The 17358-nt window shown below is 44.8% G+C and overlaps 1 protein-coding gene across 3 annotated transcripts in view; it reads left to right on the top strand.

Annotated features, from left to right (window-relative positions):
- The window catches only part of zswim6 (zinc finger, SWIM-type containing 6), a 39490-nt gene that overhangs the window by 13237 nt on the left and 8895 nt on the right, over positions 1-17358 (top strand). The window contains exons 1-8 of one of the 3 annotated variants that reach the window (XM_037117197.1): positions 5318-5418; positions 9881-10237; positions 11597-11745; positions 11843-11993; positions 14412-14591; positions 15783-15959; positions 16050-16196; positions 16655-16801. In XM_037117197.1, the coding sequence (XP_036973092.1) occupies positions 10108-10237; positions 11597-11745; positions 11843-11993; positions 14412-14591; positions 15783-15959; positions 16050-16196; positions 16655-16801 (1081 nt within the window). In that variant the 5' untranslated portion in view covers positions 5318-5418; positions 9881-10107. The other 2 variants (XM_037117196.1, XM_037117195.1) reach the window with 2 other exon arrangements.

Genomic DNA, 17358 nt, shown 5'->3' with positions numbered 1-17358 from the left:
TATGACATCACGCCGACAGTTTAACGGCTGCTCCCTCTCAGCCGGCTGCAGACAAAGACCAGCCCGGATGATGTTGTCTGGCCCGTTGTTCAGCACACACATGCACACACACGGCGTGATTGTTGGCGAACGTGTCTTTAAACATATCTGGAGCTGCTGGCTGGCTGGGCTGTGTTCTCTTAAAGGAGCAGTTCACGCAAACGTGGAGCTCCAGTCATCATCTCCTCCCCTCCAGGCTGATGGAAATTTCAGGGGAAGTTTCGTAATCAACAAAACATTTCTGGAGCTTCACAGTAAAACAGAGTTGCAGCTGCAGCTCCTCTGGCCTTATCTAAACCTGCAGATCCCAAATTAATTTAAAAAAGAAGTTATCAACACCCTGCACACACAATCAAACTCCTGAAAACTGCAAATAGAGTTCACGCTAACGAGAAATTAAAATGATTCACGATAACTTAATGTGGGTCTCACACTTCAGGTCCTTTTGAATTCTTTTCTGAGAACACAGATCGTAATTATTCAGCGAGCTGTTTCTGAGTCACGGTTTTGGTTTCTCACTTTATGACTTCTATGCTTGTATGCAAATACAGCGAGCGAATGTGACGACACGGACATAGACTTTACTGGAAAGGGGGTCGGTCCAATCAGAACGGTCGTGCGTGCATGTGGATTTGCGTCACTGATGCTGTTAAGGATGCAAACGTTCCTAGAATTTGAAAGAAAGTGACGTATACGATTTTACACGAACAGTGGTGATGTCGGCAACTGATGTCAGTCGAGAGGTCAGAGGTCACGCTGGTGCTCATAAAGAGAAGCTTTTATTTTGAACTAACTGAAACTCACGTCATTAAAGTTGAAGGCAGAATCGGTAGGATTTTGTCCCAGCTGTTCCTGAACGCACCACAGAGACGGTTTATTGTTGAGTCTTAACGCTCAGCTCAAACAGAGCAGAGATGTATTATTTGTGCATCCATGGCAGCTCTGACATCTGAGAAGAGATGAGTCAACCAACCGAAACTTAACAGAGTAAAATCCAGATCGCAGTTTCGTTGGCGCCGTGAGACCGCGGCAGAACCGAGACTGTAACCCTCAGGAGACGGTGAGCGCTGATCCAGTGGAGGGAAGTGGTGACATTAAAGGGAAAACAGAATTCAGAAACAGCTGGAGTTGCGTTCAGGTTCCTCTCAGTTAACTCCCATCGGCTCCTCGTTGGCCTGCTTCACTGGTGTGCTGCCTGTTCCCACATCGAGCTGTTTCCCTCTAACTTTCTGGTTATTTCTGTCAGTATTGTAGCTGATGTGATCAAAGATGCGATGTAAATAATTTAAAGGATTGAGTTTACTTTTCTTTTCTTTTTTTTTTATTCAGCTGCTGTGAATGTTACCAAAAACACCTCAGCACAGCTTGAACTGATCGTTATCTCATAGCAGTTCAAAGAGAGAATATGTGAGATTTCTGAAATGTCAAAAAACAATTTGATCTTAATTACACCATTATTATTATTATTATTATTATTATTATTATTATTATTATTATTATTATTATTATTATTATTATCCCAAATGTTTCCAACAAATTTGGAACCAAAGAAAGTAACAATGCTTTCCATTTGATTGTCCGTCGCTATAACTTCTAAGCCGGAGTCAGAAAGCGAGGAAGGAAACAAAACGTGAATAAAACTAAAACACCACCCCGTCCCTAAACTAGCGCGTAACGCTGCGTACAGAGGTTTTGTGTCTTCCCTGAATTCAGGTCAACTCTGAGTGAAGTCAGCACTCAGCAGAGACTCTGGTTCTGGTTCTGGTTCTCTGTCTGCTCTCTGTAACATTACGTTTGTGAAGTAAAGTCCATTTCCCCTCCAGCTCCAGTCAGCAGTCGACATCACAGAACAGAAACTGCTCACTGCTGCAGTCTGACTGATCAGCAGGAGTGAAGATAAATAAGTAATCTCTGAGCTCTCCTCCCGTCGGTAACCGGCTCCGGATCAGAACAGAATCTGATGAGACTCCAGGCGTTTACTCCTCCAGAAGTTCTGGATCTGAACCCGACTCAGGCAGAAGTGACACATTGTGTGTTTAAGAATTGGTCAACCGTCCTTGCCAAGACTTGGATTAGAATATTGATTCTGTTGTCATGTTAATTCATTAAAGGTGAAGCTGGAGCCAGGAGATAGTTAGCTTAGCTTAGGTTAGCTTAGCATAAAGACTGGAAGCAGGGGGAAACAGGTGGCCCGGCTGGAGTCCAAGAAACAGTCCAGCACAACACCCCTGAAAAAACTTTGTACAGATTAAACAAACAAGATATTGTCACACAGCCAGGCTAGCTGTTTCCCCCCGTTTCCAGTCTTTATGCTAAGCTAAGCTAACTTCTTCCTGCTTCATACGCAATGCAGATGAGAGAGGAACATTTTTGTAAATCACTGTATACTTTAGAACTGTTATGTCACTGTTCCATCAACTCAAAATGACAAACGGACTCAGAGAACATCGACATCAGTGGCGAAACACTGCTCACATCTTGGAAAACAACATTTAAAAAACTACGATCAGGTCAACATGTAAGCAAACACTAAAAGCTTTTATTTGATTGTATTTCCGTCTGCATGGGATTCCTGCGCTCATTAGCAGCAGCGGCGCAGCTCTCTGTGGAGGCCGAGCTGGATCTCAGGAGTGGGAACAAATGCATTTGGAGAGGAGAAGCTCTGGCCGGCCTGCTGATGGTCCTCAGAGGCTAAACAAATGACTCTCAGTGAGCACATCGGGAACAGACAGCACTCAAACAAATGCTTTTAAATGGAGAGAGACATGGGGAGGGGGAGGGAAAATCCTCTTCTGTCCCTCCAGGAGCTTGTTGCGAAGCCTCTGATGGCCGTTATTTGTCTTAGCAAAGATCCACTGACGTCAAGAACGTTGGTGGGATTGTTCGTGTCTGACCGTGATCCTCCACGGAGGCGCTGCAGCTGTCGGGGGGCTGAATGTGAACTGCTTGTTTCCTCCGTTCTTCTAAAATTAGAGCACAATTTGAACTAAGAGTCGCTGCGTCATCAACACGTGATCGACCCGGCACATGTATGATCGGACCTGCAGCAGTCAGGGATCACAGAAGTCTTGAAAGTCAAAAAAGTAATAATCAGATAATGAGCTCCACTTGGATCAAGTATAAGACCTGAGTCCTTCCTCCACCGCTTCATCTAGTCCCCGTGTTGGATCGACTGTCTGTTCTGCCTGTTATGTATCCACACAGCGAGTTGTGTATCTGATTATTTCAGCAGTCCGTTAAAGCCGAGGATGAATCAGTGAGGGTAACTTCCCCCGGGGGCCCAGAACTCCAGGGGCCCCTGGAAGCTAAAAGCTCTCAGTAGCTGTTTTTATACTGGGCAGCCAATCTGGCCGTCATTTTTGCAGCTACGTCCGCAGATTTAGACAGAAGACGGTATGTTGGGGGTCTGTTTTGGTCCGCCAATATGACGCCTTGGAGAGTACACTTATTTCCTCCTCCATTTCTATGTAAATCTGAACCGTTGATGTGCCGGCAATTGCGGGAGATGGGCGGAGGTGTCGATGACCTGCACTGTTGTGCGACCCACACAATCACCAGGAAACTTCTGACCACAGCAGTCAGTCCATCACTTCATCTGCTGAGATCCAGGAGCTGCAGCGTCTCCTCGGTCTCTGTAGCTGTCTTCACGGTCCGCTTGTTGTTGTAGCAGCAAGCTAACGGTCGCTGCTTTCAAATTAAAAGCCCCCCGCTAAGAACCCAGTTCTAAACTCCAATGGGGTGCAAATGTAAAGCTCTTATTTTGAAGACAAATTCAACCTGCTTCACTGTTCATGCCCAACTTCCTGCACGTCACGTCACATGTTTCAGGAAAAGAAGGAATATTACACCTCCCTTTAAGAAAGACAAGGCGGCACACTGCAGGCTTTACCTGGCTGCACATGTGCCACCCTCTCTATCTAAAAGGGGTTTGTGTGTCAGCCGGTTGGCTGAGAATCGGCTGACGTGATGAAGGTCTTTAAGTCGATCCCGCTTAAAAAGACGATCTTGAAGAGGTTGTCTGGACTTTCTCTCGATGATGAGGCCGCGTGTGTCACGAGATGTTACGGCAGCCTCGTCGTTTCTCTGACAGGTTGGAGGAATTTACCTCCAGCTGGTCGAGGAGGAAACCGTCCTTCACAGGAGAGTCGAGTGCAGATGACTGGATGACTTATTTTGAAAAATAAACGGTGACAGGTGTATTTATGGTCAGAAGTGTGTGTGTGTGTGTGTGTGTGTGTGTGTGTGTGTGTGTGTGTGTGTGTGTGTGTGTGTGTGTGTGTGTGTGTGTGTGTGTGTGTGTGGGCACAGAGAGCATTGATTAGTACGTTCATGGTGTAAGAAGCTGTTGGCGATTAAGAGGAACGCAGACGACCCAGTTAACTCAAATCCTCATTGACCTCATTTTGAGCTTGTGTGTGTGGAGGTGCGTCCCTCCAGCTCCTTACCACACACACACACACACACACACACACACACACACACACACACACACACACACACACGAACCCCGCTTTCCTTCACCTCATTACCATGTTAGCTTGTGGCTCTTGAACCCAGGTGACCTCTCACTAAGCCCCGTCCCCCTCAGTTTACAAAGATAACAGTGGCAGATTTATCACTCAGAGCTCACAGTAATGAAAGTAATGAACACTATTTATAACTTATATTTACAGTTATGGACAACAACAAACAACTCTCGCAGCTGTAGCCAGCTAGCTGACTCTGGGAGGCCTCGGAGGTGAAGCTCGGTGAGGTAGTAATTTAGATATAGCCTAATAATCCAATCCATTCACACACAGACTGGGGAATGGTCTTAGCTAGCAGCTTAGGTAGTAAGCCAGTTAGCTGGGCATGCTAATGTTTGCAGATTACGTGAGTGAAGATAAACCCACTATGTGAGTCATCCCGTTTAGTTTTGGAAGGCACCGGTCAAACTTTTCATACAGCGTAGTTTTCTTCCAAAGCTTCAGAGGCCTGCGGTTGGTTGCTAACTATTAACGAATGGTCACGTGGCTGGTTTAGGTTGTGAGCAAGTTAGCTGGGCATGCTAACGTTTGCAGCTTACGTTAGAGAAGATAAACAAAATATCTGAGTCATTCTTTTGAGTTTTTTAGCTTTTAGAAAGGCTTGAAAAACTCTTTAAACGTGTTTCTCTTATAAAACTCAACCAGCCGCCTGCAGCTGGTTGCTAACAGTTAGCGAGCCGTCAGTTTGCTACCCGGCTGTCCTCTTTTTACTTCAGTTGTTATGTAACTGGTATCAGTTCCCATGGCAATGGACGATCCGATCAATGCTCAGAAAGCAGTTCAGCCTGATTCCTGTCTCTTTTGATGATAGCTTTGCCAGTCGGTTAGCGTTAGCCTCTACCTGTTAGCTTGTGTAAGTATTGTGGTAAGCTGATCTTAAACCGGTCATTAAGGGCAGATGGTAATCAGCGCTCCGCAAGTATTGATTGGTTGTTTACTTCTCCTTCCTACGGCCCCAGAGGCGCCCCTGCATCTCCACGGGTGAGAGATTAGGTTCCCCATTGTCACCAGAAACAAACACACACACACAAAGGTGTGTGTGTGTGTGTGTGTGTGTGTGTGTGTGTGTGTGTGTGTGTGTGGCTGGTCGTCCTTTGTATGCAGCTCAGTCTTCGTCCACAGCTCAGAATGACCTCCTGCAGCCTCGGCTTCAGTGTGCAGCCTCTGGCATGGAGGAGTTGACCTGCTGCTCTTTCACAGGCTTCAGCGTCCTCGACTTGTTTTCAGCCGTAGAAAAACTCCCTCCTCCTGTGTTTTTCCTCCTCTGCACTGAGACATCCTCCTCTCTGAATCCTACAGAGACGGCTTAAGTCGACTTCCTCGGGCTTAATTGGGAGTTAAGTGTTCAACCTCGGTTTCCAGGCGGGCGTGTTCAGTTCATCTTTGCAAGTCTGATGTCTGATATCTTAAATATTGTCGTTCTCCTACTGAAGATTATTTATTTAGGTTATTTATACAGCTGTTAGCTACAATAGCTACAATGCCAATTGTCTTATAATAGTTTTTTTTTTAACAGTAATCCAGGTCCATGAGCGACTAATGAAAGATTGGTGTTACTCACATGTCTGCATGGTCATTTATCTTAGCTTAGCTTAGCTTAGCTTAGTTTTGCACACAGACTGGAAACTGGGGGAAGCTGCTAGCTTGCCTCTGTCAAAAGCTAACAACATCTATATACTAGCTCTTCTACAGCACTAATGAGCACATTATATTTTGTCTGTTTAATCTGTGCAAAGATGGCTGTCGCCCCGTCCAGGACTGTTTCCTCGCCTGATGTGTTGACTTCCTGTTAGCCTAGCTGTTTACCCCTGATTACAGCTATAGTGCTAAGCTGAGCTCCAGTCCAGCTCTGAACCCAGCTCCAAAGTCACATCAAGCTTATTCTTGACAAGAAAGCCAATATATTCTGGAGGAAACTCCAACAACAGTGAAGATGCACCTTAGTTTACTTTTTCAGAGATCCTCTATTAATTAGTTGGTGAAGAGGGTTCACTCTGGACAGAGTTTGACAACTCTGTAACTAATTTCTATATTTTTTATTGCTGCTTCGTTGGTTTATTTCTGGCGACTAATTTTTGTTTAACTACCAGGACGAAGTCAAGCTGTTGTTTTCATAGTATAGTACACTTGCGATACTTTTTGACTTTCAGTAGAAGCAAAATTAAGGAGTTGTCAGTTCACTTTTCATGTTGATGCACGTACTGAAACTATTGTTTGCATCATTGTCCTAGCAGGACGTAACTTGCAGCCCAAAATACCAGTATTCTATTGTATTGCTATAAATGTTAGTACTGTTAATAATTAATTATCTTTCTTTGATGATGCAGTTTTTTCCTGGATGTTCCAGCTGTTGTTGTAAAATACCCTAAATATCTTTTTTTTTTCAGACGCATCTGATGATGTGATCTGTGGATGAGATGAAATAAAGATTTCAAGGTTCAAATAGAAACACTGAGTTGATTCCCACGTAAACTGACACACAGGTTGAATTCAACTCACCTGAAAGGCCAAATATTGTGCCACGCCGGGAGTGAAGGAGTTAAGTTTGGTTGCTACGCAGTGCACAGCGCTGTATTATGCAAGCTGTGAAGCGCAGACACACACAGAGGAAGTGCATTACAAAATGCTGAGCTCAGGGCTTTGGCTCGCCGCCAAGCATACACTCCTCCTGCATGTGCACACACTCACACTCACACACACTCACACACACACACTCACACACACTCAGCTGAGGGCATACCGATTTTTCCAGCAGCACAGCGTCCTCCTCCTCCTCCTCCTCCTCCTCGAGTCACTCTCTCTCGTTCTGTTACGTCAGTAGTTCAGCTGTGGGCCAGGCGTGACTGGGGCAGGGCTGCGTAACGAGAGCACCACACAACAAAACTGGGTCTGTGTGTGTGTGTGTGTGTGTGTGTTTAAAACACAGGATGTGGACGTGGTGGTGAGTGCGATCCAGTGTGTTTGTGTGTCAGCTCAGCAGGAACAGCAGCTCTGAGAACAGGCAGGTCGTTCTGTCTCCGTGCAGCAGGTTTCGTTCTCACGTCGTCTCGTTGTGTTTTGTTTTTTCTCCACCACACTTTCGGACAAACACCTTCTCTGTGTGCAGCGTTTATTCCGCCCTGCAGAGGCTGATAGGTGTCAGCTGTGTGGTGTCACACATGTATGAGAACATTCGACGCGAAGAGGAAACCAGATCTTCCAGCTGTGAACCGAAGAAACGTTTTTTACACATTCATATATTCTGTGATGTGAGCAGCTGCTGACCTTTGACAGTGTCGGTGTGTTTTCTGTAACACGGTGCAGAAAAAGATGCTTCTCAGTGAAGTTTACAGTTCCAGTGCACCGATGTAGAGAAAATAAAGTTCATCGTGAAGCTGTAAAATATCTGTTTATCATCTGTTGATCACTGCGAATACAACTGTGTGTACATCAGCCGACACAAACTTATCGGAGTATTTCACTCTCTGATATTGGCCCTAAAAATTGCATATCTGTCGTAGTTGTTTCTGCAGAAGTGTGTGTGTCTTATTACATGCTCCCTGTTCAGTTACAGCTGGTGACAACACAACGCTCACTGCTTCACAGCAACAGTTTTTAAATGAAATTAACTTTTATTGCGATGAAGTCAAAGGTCATGGAACATGTTTGTGACTGAATTAGCGGTGCCACTTTGTTAGCGGTGCGATGGAAACGTTATTTTTGTGTTTACAGGATGCATGACGGTGACTTGAAGCCTCTGTCATTAATAACTGTAATGTCATCATGTTGAAACAAAGTAAACCTCGTCTCAGGGATTTATTTTACTTTCTCAGGCTGCGAGACTCTGACATACATTTTAAATTTATGACTTACCCGACCGAGGTAAGTCATAAAATCTGATCTGGAGACAGGCGTTAATAATTACTAGAATAACTATATTGGACTTGACGATATTCTAGATGTTTTTTTTCTGCGGAGGCTCATTTCGAGGCACCAGTATGACATTCAAACTGTTTCATAACCAGTTAAATCTCCTTGTGGTCGTTAAAGTAACGAGTGTGAGTGTCCTGCAGTGGAACAGTTCAGAGCCGAGTGCACAAACACAGATGACAAACTCTCTGAACGCGTCCGTATCTGTCAGTCGGCCGTCTTCTCGTCATTACAGAGAGAGTTTAGTCATAAAAAGTTTTTCTGCTGAGTCATCTTTTACCAACACGCGTCCCTCCTCTCTGTCTCATCTGGTCGGACGCGGTATTTAAACTTTCTGTCGCTCCCACATGCAGCTGCTGAGTTCTCGGATCAATATTAGTCACGAGTTTCTGTCGGCGTCAGCATGTCTGGTTTGTCTCCTCCTCTGTAAATCAGGAAACGTCCGTTTGTTTGGCCGTCAGAGGCCACAGAGCAAGTTCAAGAATGAAACTTTGAGGTCACATCCATGTTGCAATCTGCGTCTCGGTCAATGTTTGCCCTCCTCAAACACACGCAGATCTATAGGGTTCAGGTTGAGAGTTTGGTCACGGGGTCGCTGCACAATAGCAGGTCTCTCTGCCGGTGTGGAGTGATCCCATCAGAGGGTGGAGGTGTTCAGGGTAAGGTAAGCACTGGAACTGTTGTGGAAGGGAAATTAAAAGGAAATGAGAGTATCAGGGCCTCTGCGCTCACCTCCCCCGTCCTTTAACTCGTCCGTCTTTCTCTGTCTGCGTCTTTCTTTTGCTTTCTTCCACCGAAATATGATCAAAATTGCAAAATATCCAAATCACAGCACGATGACGACGTTCTGTGGAGCTGCAGCCGTCCTGACCTGTCCAGCAAATGTCTCATCATCTCCAGGATTTTAAAAAAAGAACAACAGATCGTCAGTGACTCCCAACACAACATGACTTCTGCCCTTCACTTGCAGTTTGGTTAGGTTTAGGAAAACATTGTGGTTTGGGTTCAAATCACCTACATTACTTCTTGACCCGATCGTCCGTCCTCGTCCTCCTGATGGGAACTTGCTCTTTATATGCTACTTCAGATTCACTGATTCAGTGACTAATTTACAACAGCTTTGTGGTTCAGGCCCATGATATACTGTTGGTTTATCGCTAAAAATACACAGTGACTAACATTTTAAGATCCTACAGGATCCTGCAGAGAATTATCACCCAACTCTGCAGTTTTCGTCTCAGTGTTCGAGGTTCGATTCGCTCTCATCAGCAGTCGGCCATTTTTAGTGACGCGGCTGAGACGAGGTGGTTGAGACCAAAACAGAGCTAAAAGAGAATTTTGGTGCTGATGTTGTTGCCCACGTCGAACGTGAACATATAATAATCATGTCGTCTGTCTCTCTGCAGGGTTTCACCTCAGCGGCACAGTCAGAGAACCTGCCACGGCCTCGGAGCCCGAGCTCGTCTGCAACGTGAGCGTCAGCTTCGACCGCTGCAAGATCACAGCGGTGACGTGCAGCTGCGGCAACAAGGACATCTTCTACTGCGCCCACGTCGTGGCGCTCTCGCTGTACAGAGTACGGAAGCCCGAGCAGGTCAAACTGCGCCTGCCCATCTCAGAGACTCTCTTCCAGATGAACAGAGATCAGCTGCAGAAGTTCGTCCAGTACCTGATCACCGTGCATCACACCGAGGTGCTGCCCACCGCGCAGAAGCTGGCCGACGAAATACTGTCGCAGAACTCCGAGATCAACCAGGTTCACGGTGAGCGGAGGGGTTTTCATCTGTGATGTCATCTGACGGACGGGCTGAGACACACACACACACACACACACACACACACACACACACACACACACACACACACACGCACACGCACACACGCACACACACACACATACACACACACACACACACACACGCCTACAGAAGGCAGGTGCAGGTACCTGAGTTAGATTTCCTCATTTCGCACCAGTGCAGGTCCAGCTGGAGGCTGCAGTCCTGAGAGACGACTCAGGAAAAACAAGCTGTTTAGACACACACACACACACACACACACACACACACACACACACACACACACACAGCGCATATCAGGCCAAGTTTGCCTCAAACACATTGCAGAAATTTGTGAAATGAAGCGATTAGACATGTTCCTGAAAAGAGTATTACAGGCACAGTTCATCCTCTCCTCCCTCCTGATGATGTTAAGTCCTCCTCTCCTCCCTCCTGATGATATAAAGTCCTCCTCTCCTCCTCCTGAGGATATAAAGTCCTCCTCTCCTCCTCCTGATGATATAAAGTCCTCCTCTCCTCCTCCTGAGGATATAAAGTCCTCCTCTCCTCCTCCTGATGATATAAAGTCCTCCTCTCCTCCTCCTGAGGATATAAAGTCCTCCTCTCCTCCTCCTGAGGATATAAAGTCCTCCTCTCCTCCTCCTGATGATGTAAAGTCCTCCTCTCCTCCTCCTGAGGATATAAAGTCCTCCTCTCCTCCTCCTGATGATATAAAGTCCTCCTCTCCTCCTCCTGATGATATAAACTGCTCCTCTCCTCCTCCTGATGATACAGAGTTTATTCTTCTCTGTGACTCGTGTGTTTAAAGTCTGCGATGTTCCTTCACTCGTGTCGACCGGTTGGTGTTGCTGATTTTGCAGTTTATGTATTGATCAGTGTTTAACCAGCGCTGCAGTAATGCTTTAATGCAAAAGGTGAACTATGTGCTGATGCAGTCAAAATTCATATTCATGTTTATTTAAGGGTCAGTCTGTGCTTTTATTAAGGTACCTTACTCCAGTGTTCCCCTCGGTTCTCCTGATTATTATTGTTATTATAATATATCGGTGGCTCTGTAACGTGTCTTTCGCTTGTTTTTAAGAATTCAACAAATCAATCAATCACAAACTATCTGAAAAGATGAATATCAGGGTCCAGCTCTTGTATCCCATTTTCCTTTGTTGTTTATCTTTTATAGAAATCTGTGTTTTATTGTTAAAGATAAATTACTTTCACGTAACGGATCTGCATACTTCCTCCTCCACTCACGCAGTAAACTTATTCAATCACACGGTTTAACGAGGCTCTTGTAATGACCTGCTGACTGGTTTCCTTTGTTTGCTGCAGGCGCTCCGGACCCGACGGCGGGCGCCAGCGTGGACGATGAGAACTGCTGGCATCTGGACGAGGAGCAGGTTCAGGAACAGGTCAAGCTCTTTCTCTCCCAGGGCGGGTACCACGGCTCGGGGAAGCAGCTCAACTTACTGTTCAGCAAGGTAACAACAACGCAAAAAATCACGTGGTGCTGCGGACGCTGCACGGCAACATTTACCCACAATCCCCCTCTCTCCCCTCCCTTTCCGGTCTGTGCAGGTGAGAGAGATGCTGAAGATGAGGGATTCCAACGGAGCTCGCATGTTGACGCTGATCACAGAGCAGTTCATGGGCGACCCCAGACTGGCGCTGTGGAGGCAGCAGGGGACGACCATGACGGACAAGTACAGGCAGCTGTGGGACGAGCTGGGTACACACACACACACACACACACACACACACACACACACACACACGTTCACTGACCACCGACACACAAAACTAGATGAGATTTTACTTTATTTGCTGTGCGTTTTTCTGCTGATGAAACATTTCCCGGACTTCTTCTTCATAATAAAAGCTTTTAAATGACCACATAATGGGGGGCTTTTATTGTGAAGAGCTTTACAGGAAATGACACGTGCTTGTAACTGAATTAGTGGAGCCATTTTGGGGGATCGTGACAGTTTGGTCCATAGTTGCTCAGCTGCTCGGTTGGTTAAAGACACATCTTCAAGCAGGAAGCTCAGTTTGTGGTGGAGATGCAGAACCGGGCCGAAAGAAACGTGTCCAGCTAAATGACTTTAATTTATTGTCTTGTGAACAAAATCCCATAAAAATAAGTTTGACTGTAAATCACAGCGAGACGCGCCGTGTAAACAACAGCAGCAGGTTACAGCTCTCTCCTCCACCTTCCTCTTCCTCTTCCTCCTCTTCTTCCTCTTCCTCGTCTGTTTGTTTGTCTTCGCCCGCCGTGAAGCTTCTTGCTCCGTGTTTCGTCACTCTGGTCTGACATCACTCTGCTCGGCGCTGTGTTTTCCCTCCTCGCTGTTGTCCTTGAAGCAGCCCTAACAAAGAGACGAGGATAAAGCCTCTCTCCTCCCGTCCCCTCCCCCCCCAATCCTTCCAGCCTCCCACCTCCCCCTTCCCTTCTCTTCACTCACCTCTCCTCCCTTTTCCTCCTCACTTCACTTCCTTTCTTTTCTTCTCCTGTTTCATGTTGTCGTCTGTTATTTTATTTAGTTTGCACCGACAGTCTTTGTGTTTTTCAACCGTCAGTTCTTTAAAGAGCTGCGAGGACGAGTCAGGGAGTCGATCGTCAGGAAATTAATCTGCACATCATATCAACACATTTTTTTTATCTTCTGTTTGCTGCTTTTCTTTGTTTAAAAACACTGTAAACTGGGTTTTTCAAAATAAGACACTTGAAGATGTCATCTTGATCATTAATTGCTTTTTCATAGACAAAGAAAATTAATTAATCATAAAAACATCTCTGTTATTTGCAGCCAATCACCTGCAATCTGCTGCCGTATCGAATCAGAATCTGTCTTTATTCTTAAAACTGTTTTGCATCACTGAGAACATCGTCTGGGTTCAAATGAGAAAATATCCCCAGTTCTCTTCCTGGTGTCTGGTTTTCCATTTCAGCAGCAGTTCTGTTTCAGGTGCACGCTGTTTTATCTGCACCTGAAGGTAGATTCAGACATTTTTTAACAACACAGAAAAATAAACAAATGGCTCAACGCTCCAATAAAAAACAGAAAAAAAACAAACAGCTAGAATTAAAAAAAGTAAAGATTCAAGTCAAGATAAGAAATATGTCCACAATAAATCATCAGACTCCTTTAGTCTTTTTTAATAAGCTGCTAATAACTGATGCCTGGTTCTCTGTATGATTTTGAATTTTAATTGAAAATCTACGGAAGCCCTGAGAGGCCGCGGGTCAAACATGCTACATCCTCCGTTTTCCTTTGAGAAAAGATCAAATTTTATTAGTTTTCTGAAGAAAAATGACTTCATGATACTCTGAAAAAAGCTGAAGCTCTCAAATCAGTCCGCTCTTATGAATTAATCTGTAACCTTCTGACGTGATATAGGTGTATTTACATTATGACCGCTGAGAAGGACGAGCAGCCGAAAATGATTAAGTCGTTCATTTATTGTGAAGACAAAGCAGAAGAAACGACGCGTCTCTGATGGAGGAGAAACTACCGATAGGTGTTTGAATGGTGAAAGCTAACAATCTATTTTATATAAATGAGGAAGCTTGAAGCGTCGATCAATAACAGCACTCATTGATCTGACACCACAGATCAGTTGCTACACTTGTCAAGATGCCATCTGTGTATGCTGACGTGCCGCTGCTGATCTAATGAACAACCTTTTGTTTTTGCTCTTGACGATTATTTATTATGAATTATTATTTATCTCATTATCCCGGGACAACAGAGCTCGCTGTCTTCAGAAGGATTAATCTGTTATCATGAGAAAACAACCTTGATATGATATAAAATGATTTCGATCTCCAACTCTAACCTGATCTTTACAAACCCAGATGTGGCAGTCCAACAAAAATGTTAGAATTAAGTTGTATCGTGGATTTTGAGAATCGTAACACATAAACTGAGTTTGCAGGTGTTTGGGTTTTGGACGTCTGGTTGGTGTTTTGAAAGAAAGAAATTAACGATTAAACAAAACTGAAAATCTTTAGTAGCACTTTCAGCTCCACTTTGCACCAATTTAAGGAGCTAAATTAAGTATTTTTGCCACAAAGATCAAAGTATTCTTCACATTAAGTATTGTTTTGCTGCTGCAGGATGACGGTGTGAGTGTTGTGTCTCTGCAGGAGCCCTGTGGATGTGCATCGTGCTGAACCCCCACTACAAGCCCGAGCAGAAGGGTTTCTGGCTTCGACAGCTTCGCAGGTGGAACGGCGTGGACGTCTGCCCCTTGGAGGACGGTAACCATGGCAGCGAGCTGACCAATCTGACCAACGCTCTGCCCCACGGCCCTCCTGGCAACCCAGGTGAGATGACACCCCCTCGATGAGGAAGAGACGTCACCTCGCTGTCTTTAAACTCCCCGAATCCTCCTCCACTTCACATCTTTTCTCATCAGGAGGTTTCTCTTTCTTCTCTCCTCCTCCTCCTCCTCCTGTTAAGTCTTCTTTCTCCACCCTCCCCCCTCTCTTTTAATCAACTCTCCTTCCTTCAATCTCTGCGCCTGCAAGCCTTATTACCTTTTTAGTGCGGCTAATAGAATGAGCCTAATAACACAGTTGAGGTCCTGCAGCTTTTTTCCACTAAATCAGAGAAAATACAGACACACGAACGTTTCTATCAGGCTCTAATAAAACCGTTTCGAATGAGAAGACGGGTGCTGTTATTACTGCAGCTGCAGTGTTGTGTTGTCCACGTTCTGTAATCCGGCTGCAGCGAGGGTGTCATTCTGAATCAGACACATAAATTACAGTGATATGTCACTCTTGTCTTCATCATTATTATTTGCTATTTTAATTTATCATTTTCAGAATTAATATAAACATAATTTTGGGGCCGTAAACAGGAAGTATAATGTTGTTGGAGTCAGAGTTAAGCTGTAGGTTACAACCTTAGCACTGTGTTTCTAATGTTTATTTGTTTACATTTTGCAGATTAGCATCATTAAACGTATGCCGAATTAGCTTTTAGCACTTCCTGTTTGTTGTGTACACACTGATATACAGACAACTATCACTGGAATACTTTGACACTGAGGAAAACTTTAAAACGTGATGATTTTAAGGCAAGTTTTGTAATTAGATGGAGTATCTTTTTTATTTCTCCCAAGCAGTTTTATAGATGTTTATTCAAGACACAACAGATAATGATATCATCTGAAAGTGTTAAGATACACTGAATTTTAGATTGTGTATATTATGTCTGTGTGTTTACGTTTGCTTGTGTTGCCGCCAGCCCACAGTCATAACTCAGTCAAAGAGTGCTCCGTGTTTTAGCATATATTTGTCTATATTTTGGCAGATTAATATGCCGAATTAGCTGTTAGCACATCCTGTTTCCAGTGTACCTATGGATGTACAGGTTACTGTAACTGCATTACTTCAACACTGAGGAAGACTTTAAAACGTGATGTTTCTAAGGCAGGTTCTGCAGTAAGAATGTGCATCTTTTTTAATTATCTTAAGAACGTTTTATGGATTTATTGATGTGTTTCGCAGATTCCCTGACTCGGCCTCACCGGACCGTGTTCACGCGGGCGATCGAGGCCTGCGACCTGCACTGGCAGGACCCCCACCTGCAGCACATCATCACCGAGGACCACTACACCAACTACTGTTACCATGACAACCTCAACAGCTCCCTCTTCGACGCCCGAGGGTGGCCCCTGTGGCACGGTGAGAGAGCGAAGACACGCGGGTTCAAACAATGGAGAAAAATTTAAAGGCGGTCTTTATTATTAAAATATCCGCTCTCCTCTCCTGCAGAACACGTCCCGACTGCGTGCGCCCGAGTCGACGCCCTGAGATCTCACGGTTACCCGAAGGAAGCGCTCAGACTGGCCATCGCCATCGTCAACACGCTGCGGAGGCAACAGCAGAAACAGCTGGACTTCTTCAGAGCTCACAAAAAAGGTCCGTTTCTCCCCCCTCAAGCTTTGAAAGATGAAAAGTAGAAATTTGGGGAAACAAACTCACCAAGACTCCAAATATAATTTTACATGTTTTTGTGATTCATTCAACACCTTCACCGAGTGTCTCGTCGGTTGCTGGGAGACGTTCGTGTGCAAGCTCATTAACTCATGATTTAGCAACAACTCAGATTAAATTAATTATTGTTTAATGGGTAAATTAATTCATCAGTTTCCTGCCGTTAATCCGGGTCCGGGTCGGGTTAATTATTGGATCTTATCACTAGGATTTAATGTCATGTAGAGCTGGAAATACTGAAGATAATGTGATTTAAATGCCAATAAATGTTTGTGCTTAATATTTAATTGTGGGTGTTTTAGTTCCCGCTGGTTTTACGTCAGACTTTGACCAAAATGATGGTTAAAAAATTAAAATGTGTGTGTTTGTGTGTGTTTCTGCAGAGCTGCTGCATAAAGGCGTCACCTCGGTCACCAACCTGGAGGGCTGGGTGGGTCACCCGCTGGACCCCATCGGCACGCTGTTCAACACCCTGATGGAGACGGGCCGAGGCATCGAGGACGGAGCGGCGGTCCTGCTCGACTTCTCAGGTACAGAAACACAGATACTGAAGTAAAAGTACCAGAGCAACGCAGTAGAAATACTGCAGGACCAACAGAAGTCCTGAATTCAGAATCACACCGCGGCGTCATGAGCGTGTTTTTGCATGTCATTCACATTTTGCAGGACTTTTCAGACGATACTTTGATCATCTCCTTTTAGGAACTCCAGAGTGGTTGGTGTGATTTTGTCTAAGAATGCTTCAATCAGATGAAATTAATCAATAATAGACGTAATTATCTTGTAGATCAGTCGTAAGAAAATAAGAACTGTGCAAGTTTTCGTATCGTATCAAGCAGCAAAATCATTTTATAACCTCGTGTTTCTGATGTCAGGTGAGAAAAATGCAGCTGAAAAAAGTTTGCAGCCGATAAAGAAGAATAATATTTCTTTGTGAGGTGTGAAGAAGCAAAATGAAATGCCTCAAAGTGGCTCCGAGGTGGAGTAATAGAGTAAATGTACTGTGTGCTACAGACAAACATTGACTCTGCAGTGATTGTGTCTTCCTGTCGGAGCTGCAGGCCCTCAGGTTGCAATCAGCGGCGAT

Source organism: Acanthopagrus latus, chromosome 12 (genome assembly GCF_904848185.1).
Source record: "Acanthopagrus latus isolate v.2019 chromosome 12, fAcaLat1.1, whole genome shotgun sequence".
In the NCBI taxonomy this organism is placed as follows: Eukaryota; Metazoa; Chordata; class Actinopteri; order Spariformes; family Sparidae; genus Acanthopagrus; species Acanthopagrus latus.
Note: the sequence above shows the minus strand (reverse complement) of the source record. Positions and strands in the feature narration are given on the sequence as shown.